This window comes from Panthera uncia, chromosome B4, assembly GCF_023721935.1.
Source record: "Panthera uncia isolate 11264 chromosome B4, Puncia_PCG_1.0, whole genome shotgun sequence".
Taxonomy (NCBI): domain Eukaryota; kingdom Metazoa; phylum Chordata; class Mammalia; order Carnivora; family Felidae; genus Panthera; species Panthera uncia.
This window is the reverse complement of record NC_064809.1, coordinates 79,834,183-79,841,402: the sequence shown is the minus strand read 5'-3', so window position 1 is coordinate 79,841,402 and position 7,220 is coordinate 79,834,183. Positions and strand designations below refer to the sequence as shown.

General features: G+C 45.2%; 1 protein-coding gene across 1 annotated transcript; it reads right to left on the bottom strand.

Moving 5' to 3' along the window:
- Positions 1 to 987: 987 nt before the first annotated feature.
- LOC125919187 (olfactory receptor 10P1-like) lies at positions 988 to 2,016 on the bottom strand. The gene has a single exon (XM_049625697.1). The coding sequence runs from the start codon at positions 2,012 to 2,014 to the stop codon at positions 1,076 to 1,078; it is 939 nt and encodes a 312-aa protein (XP_049481654.1). The 5' UTR covers positions 2,015 to 2,016; the 3' UTR covers positions 988 to 1,075.
- Positions 2,017 to 7,220: the final 5,204 nt, after the last annotated feature.

Genomic DNA, 7,220 nt, shown 5'->3' with positions numbered 1-7,220 from the left:
ATGGGGACCATGCCAGGGACTAAGCTTCTAGGAGTAACTTCCAAACATCACCTGATCAGCTGAGGAAAGCACTGGTGCGGCCACCAGGAACCAGATGCCACTTCTATGCCAGAAACTTGCTGCTGCAGCCTTTTTTTTGTCCCCTGGGAGAGAGTACTGCTCCTTGTCTCTTGTGAGCACTAGCTAGTTAGGCACAAGTGCAATGATTGGTGAAACTAGGTCATGTCCTGGAGGGCTGGGAAGCATTCTCTGCTGCACAGAAGGAAGTGGTTCCTCTGCCCACCAGACTTCTAAAGAGGAGAATTCTCCAAACATTGAGAGAGGGTCAAATGTTAGGTGACCACAATGAGTGTTAAATGTTTACTCTTTGGTCTTCTCCAGGATGGCCCCAGGGCTTCACCCAGTCTGAGGTGCTGGTGGAGGAGGTATGGGATCAAGCTGATGGTGCACGTTGGGAGGGGAACAGGGAATCCAGGGAGATCCTCTTGTCCAGATGGACACTGTATGGCCCATTGTGGATGATGTCAGAAATCAAGGGAGGGGAAAGGCAAGGAAAAATATTTATGCAGAATATTTCAAGCGGGAATAACTCTCTCTCTCTTCTTAAAGGCCTCAGAGCATAAGACTGCAGCGCGTTTCTGGGAGAAAACTAGATCGAAGGGCCAGGCAAACTCCTTCATGGGCTCTGGGTCAGTCACTTAGTTGGTGTCAGTTTTATAGAAATTTGCCTTCCTTACTGACACAGAATTCTGGCTATTTGTATAGACACAGCAATCACCTTGCTCAGGGATTCAGAACCATCTAGAAGTTGCTCTTCCCTATAAATGTTCTTTCTCATGAACAGCATTGCCTTCTATTCTATCTTGTCCTAATTACCCATGCTCTGATAGTGAGTCTGGGGTATGGAATAGGAGGTAAGATATAGATTTATCTCTGTTTTAACTCCAACACTTTCTGCCAGGAAACCTTATTTCTTTGAGGTGCTGCATGGTTTCTGACAGCTGGGTTTATATCTAACACCTGAAGGCTAGAAGGAAGAGTAGTCAGTGAGTGAAAAGATATCCCCTGAGTTCTTTCAAGGTGAGGAGACCTGTCTCTTCACCATGTGCCACAGGGCTCCTGCCACCTCCTTGTTTCGAAGGGTATAGATGATGGGGTTGAGCATGGGTGTGACGACTGTGTAGAAGAGGCTGAGGATGCGGTTCATGGTGACAGAGGAGCCTGCCTGGGGCCGGATGTAGGTGATGCTGGCTGTTCCAAAGAAGAGGAAGACCACAAGCAGGTGGGAGGAGCAGGTAGAGAAGACCTTGCGGCGGCTCTGGGTGGAGGCCATTGCCAGGATGGCACCCAGGATGCGGGCATAAGAGGCGACAATCAGAGAGAAGGGGACCATAATGAAGACCACAGTGGCTGTCACCACAGAGATTTCACTCCTGTGCTTCCCAGCACTTGCCAGCCTCAGTACTGGCAGGATGTCACAGAGGAAGTGTGGGATGATCGGGTGGCTGGGGAAAGGCAGAGTGAAGATGAAGGAGGAATGGGTGGTGGCTGTGATGATGCCCATGAGCCAGGAGACACCCACCATGGCTGTGCAGGCCTGCCAGCTCATGAGGGTGGAATAGTGCAGGGGCCGGCAGATGGCAGCATAGCGGTCATAGGCCATGGCTGTGAGCAGGCAGCACTCTGTGATGCCCAGGACAATGAAGACATACATCTGGGTTGCACAGCTCTGGAATGAGATGGCCTGGGGGTGTGGGGAGGCCAGGTCAGCCAGGGTCCTGGGCACGATGTCTGTGGTGTACAGGACCTCCACCACTGAGAGGTGGCGCAAGAAGAAGTACATGGGGGAGTGCAGGGCAGGGCTACCCTGTGTTAGGAGGATGATCACAGAGTTACCCAGCAAGGTGAGCAGGTAGACCAGAAGTACCACCCAGAACAGGGGGCCTTGCAGGGCCCTGAGATCAGAGAATCCTAGAAGGAGAAATTCAGGCAGAGTCTGATTTTCCTCAGTCATCACTTGAGGCCAGGACCTATGGAACAGCCAGGGAAGAGATGTTTATATAGAAATAATCAGCATTTCTGTAATTTAATAAAGCACTTTCATACAGTCCCCTCTGGAATCAACTGAGAGAGTTAGGGTCTCCACTTTATGGATGAGGCCATGGGTCTTGGAGGGGTTAAATAATTAATTTGCCTGAAATAATACCAAGGGAGTTGTAGGCCTGGGACTTGAATCTAGGTTTCTTGACTCCAAATTCCCTGTATTTTCTATGGTTCCCTGTGCTCGGAGTCCTGGTTCAGGGCTTGATTCCCATATTCCCATGGGTACAGACCCCAGTCCTGTACTTTGGATATGTCTTCAGAGTGGTGATGGCACAGTGCTATGTCCTAGGCCCCTTTGTTTCCCCTGGACTGAAACCCCAGCTTGAAAGAGACTATGTAGCACCCGCATTGGCGACTCAGCCAGGGACTGTCCCAAGCTGGTATCTGGTGATCATCATGGTGGGCTATGGATTTAGAATGCCATCCAATGGTGGGATTGTGATAATACAGCACAATTGTATCATGCTTTGGGATTCTATGAAATCCTTTTTTCACAGATTACTGGGTTCCAGTCTGTTCCATGAAGGGAGTGGGACAGGGGCTGGCCATACTGTACTTTGCTCTCCTCTCATCCAGGTCCCTGTGATGAGCTACACCAGCTACTCTGTTTTAGCACACTCTGCTTTCCCAGGCCTTCTTGCATTTCCACAGAGTGCTCCCTGAAGAGAATGTTTCCATGCATTCTATTAAAATCCCACTCACCCTTCAAGCTCAATTCAAATTCCACCTCCCCCAAGGCAGTTTTTCTGTTCCTCATGGTCAGAAATGATTACCCGTGGCATTTCAGGATTAAATGTGACCACTGAGGTCATATATTTCAGCATGACTTGGGTCTTATCAACAACATTTTAGAGGGGTGCTGTGCAGTGTCTGTCTGCACATCTGCAGCAGTGGGGAACTCACCACCTAGTGAGATAGCCCCATTTATCTTTGGTCTCCTCTGCTTGTAGGACAGGTCTTTCATTATATTTGTCTTGGCTAGATTCTTAGTGTTTTACAGAATGTCTCACCACTCTTGTACCAGACAGCCCTTCAAGTATTTGAAGAAAGCACCTTTATCTGGGTTATCATGAGTCATTAGTTGTGCCTGGGTCCCAGGACTTAAAATTTTAAAAAATATTTATAAATAAATATAAATAATATTTATAAATAAATAAACAAATAAATAAATATTTATTTTTGAGAGACAGAGAGAGAGAGAGAGAGAGAGAGGCAGAAAGAGAGGGAGAGAGAGAATCCCAAGCAGGTACCACACTGTCAGCACACAGCCTGATGCAGGACTCGAACTCATGAACTGTGAGATCATGACCCAACCAAGAGTCAGATGCTTAACCAATCGAAGTACCCACGTGCCCCAGGTCCTAGAACTTTTTAGTGTAGTCTCCACTGTAAGACCCTGCAGGACAGTTGGGGTGGTAGTGGGGGGCTGTCTGTTTTAACTGCTGCTGGTGCTTCCCAAGTGCTTAGTTCCTGCCAGGCACCATGCCAAAGGGCTTGACATTCTCCAAATCATTGGATCTTCACAGCCACAATATGACATAGAAATCTTTACTTTCTTCATTTTACAGATGAGCAAATGAAAGCCCAGATAGTACTGATAACTTTCTTAAAGTCATACATCTAGTAGCTGAGGGTGTTTGGGCTTACATCCAGACCTAACACCTGAACCTGTGCTCTTAATCAGTTCTCAACTGTCTTAGAGGTGAGTTTTCATCACTGGGACAACTAGTATGGGATCTTGCACATGTCAAGTGTTCAGCTGGATATGTATTAGATTAATGAATGAATCCTGCTCATGAAGACAGGGGAACTGATGAATAGAAAGATGAAGTGATCTGCCTAGCATTAGGTAGCTAGTGAGACAAAGACAGGACATTGGGCCCAAGTTTTGTAGACGTCTTGGTTTCTAACATCTGCAGAGCTTTTATCACCTGCATTCGCCTCACACATGATATTAGCCCAGACATCTTCATCTGTAGGTAGGAGAGTCTCAAACTTTCTGCCTATTGCTCACAGACCTAATCTTTATCCCACCCCCACTTTATCTCTTTACTATATTTTTTGGCCTTATGTCATTTACTCTATAGCTCACATTTAGAAATTGCCGTGTGTTGGGCATTGTGCACTATCTTGGGTGACTTCATAACAGCTCTAGTGCTAGCTGTTATTTCTTCACTGCAGATGCAGAACAAGAGGTCTGAGAGCTTAAATTACTGACCCAACATCACATGATTAGGGAGTGGCAGAACCAGAATAGTAACTTGGAGCCTGAGGTTTCAACCATCATGTCTACCGTGTCTCTCACAAGGCCAACAGGCTTACCCTACACTTCTGGGAGATAAACTCCATCCAGTGAGTTTGGATAGAAGAGGTATCTGAGTCCATTCATTGGTCCTCTTCACTCCTATTTATAACCCTTCAGATGCTCACACCACTAATAACCTATGGGATAGGTCTTGTTATTTTGAAATTTAAAAAATATTATTTATGCAATTAAAATATTTAGGAGATATTTGGAGTAAAATCATCTATGATTTCCTCATTTTAGTTATTTTCTTTCTTGTATATTACCCTCAAGTCTTTGTCCCACCACCAACCTATTTACATGTTTGTAATCATAGTGTATATATAGTTTTGTCTTACCTTTTTCCACCAAAGGTTTTATTTATTTAAGTAATCTCCACACCCAATGTAGGGCTCCAATTCATGACCCCAAGACCCCAAGAGTTGCATTCTCTTCTGACTGAGCTAGTCAGGCGCTTCTTTTTCCTTTCCTTTTTATTTTTTAATTAATTAATTAATTAATTAAATTAAAAAATTTGTGAGAGGGAGTGGGGCAGGCGCAGAGGAAGAGGGAGACAGAATCCATGCTGAGCGTGAAACTGACATAGGGCTTGTTGTGAGGCTCAGTCTCACGACTGTGAGATCATGACCTGAGCCAAATTAGATGCTTAATCAACTGAGCCACACAGGTGCCCCTTTCCTTTCCTTTTTAATGTTTGCTTGAAGCATTTTGCCATCAGATCACATAGTATTCTGAGTGATCTTATTCAAAGTTCTTGTAGTAGTCTGTTGAATTTCTCGACTACCATTTAACCAACACTTCTCATACTCTTGCAATTTAAATTCTTCCATTTACCGTATTTGTTATTTTAAATAATGGTGCAGACAATATCTGTGTATGTATCATTTTGTTTCTGTTAACTTATTCCCTCAGGAAAAATTTCCAGGAGTCGAGTAATTGGCTAAGGATATGGACATTTTTATGGGTCTTGTCATGTAATACGTATTTTTGGATTTCCTTTAACTGAACACAAGTGGCAATGCCAGCCTTCCTTCCCTGAGTAAATCTGGGATTCTTCTTCATCCTGTATGTCCTCAATAAGCCTCTCTCACCATTTCCACCTCATCTTTGCCACACCTTGAGGATTGACGTCAATCCTCTAATTACATTTTGCCCCAAGATATCATCTGTGAAGGGAGAGAGATGTTTTTCTTTCCTCAACTTATACTCTCTCTTCCCTTCTCTGTTCCCAGTTCCATCCTCCTTGGTTTGCACTCTGCCTCTGTAAATCTCCCTCTTAACTTCTCTTATCTCCCATACATCCTGACATAGTTGGGACAATCTTCTGAGAGACACTGGCCCTGAGGCCACTCTTATCTTTTTCAAAATCTCCCACAGAGGAACAGAGAGGGCAGACAGTCCTTCTGGGTTATAGACAGGGGCTGAGACATTTTGTTTTTAAACATATAACATAAAACTTACCATCTTAACTACTTTTTCATGTACAGTTCAGTAGTGTTAAGTATATTCACATTGTTGTGCAACAAATCCCCAGAACTTTTTCGTCTTGCAAAACTAAAACTCTATACTCATCAATTTCCTGTTTTACCTTCCCTGTGACTCTTCTGAATGCAGAACTTCTCACCCCTACCCCTTCAGTAAGTCTTAATGACATAGGAAGGCAGATAATTCAATCAGATAATTGGTATGTTGATGGAGCAACAGATAACTTGTGGATAACCGGCTAGATGGACCTAAGACGAATGGACAAAGGCACGGCTGGCTGACTGACTGATCAGCCTAGAGAGTCCTGAATGCAGGAGGTGAGACCCTCAAAAGGGTATAGGAATTAATATTATCCTTTAGGGGTAGATTTGTCATCTTTGGGGCAAGGGAGCTGGGATTCTGGAGCCCACTGGGGGATGTGGGAAATGGGGGGATGACCACTCTTATTAAGTCAGGGAGGTCTTGGGAAGCACAGCCAGACAGCTTGTCTTTGTTCTTTCAGATTTTTTTTTTTGCCTAAAATATTAATTAACATATGAAATTTATTGTCAAACTGGTTTCCATACAACACCCAGTGCTCATCCCAAAAGGTGTCCTCCTCAATACCCATCACCCGCTCTCCACTCCCTCCCACCCTTAAAATATTAATAATGGGAGCTGCACATAGGTGTGTGTGTGTGTGTGTGTGTGTGTGCGTTTGTATTGGGGAGGGTATGGGACAGCAAAGGCGGATGCGAGCAGCTCCATCTGTGGGCTCTGAGATGGGGACCATTGACAGGAACCTGAGGAAGAACGTCCCAAGTTTTCATCAGACATTGACCATAGGCAGTATGGAGACTATGAATGCCCACCCGATTTACATACTACTGTAACCCACCAGACCTGCACACTCGGCCCACTGCCTTACTTTCACTACTTTGCCACACACACCTCATCACACATTGGAAGGTTTGCATAGTCTGAGTATACACACACTTGCCTTGCTGTATTATATGCAATTTTTTTCTGGGAGAAATTGTCCAGGGCCCCCACCTCCTCATTTTTTCTCCCTGTCAAGCCAGCCTGGTGGCATCTGAGTCACACCTTTGCAAATACAATAGTAAAAATTTGGGAACCTTTACCTGGGCTCTTTTCTCTTGTGACCAGGGATAGGTATTGGCTCCCAGCCCACAGAGAGAGGTTCTAAGACCTTCTGTTCCTTTTCTCTTTCTACCCTTGGCAGGTCTAGCCTTGCCAGGGAAGGACCAAGGCTGCCCAGTACTATATGGGACACTTACCTGGGGGAGACGGAAATGGCCACCCAGCCAGTGCAGGGGTTGCTGGGCAT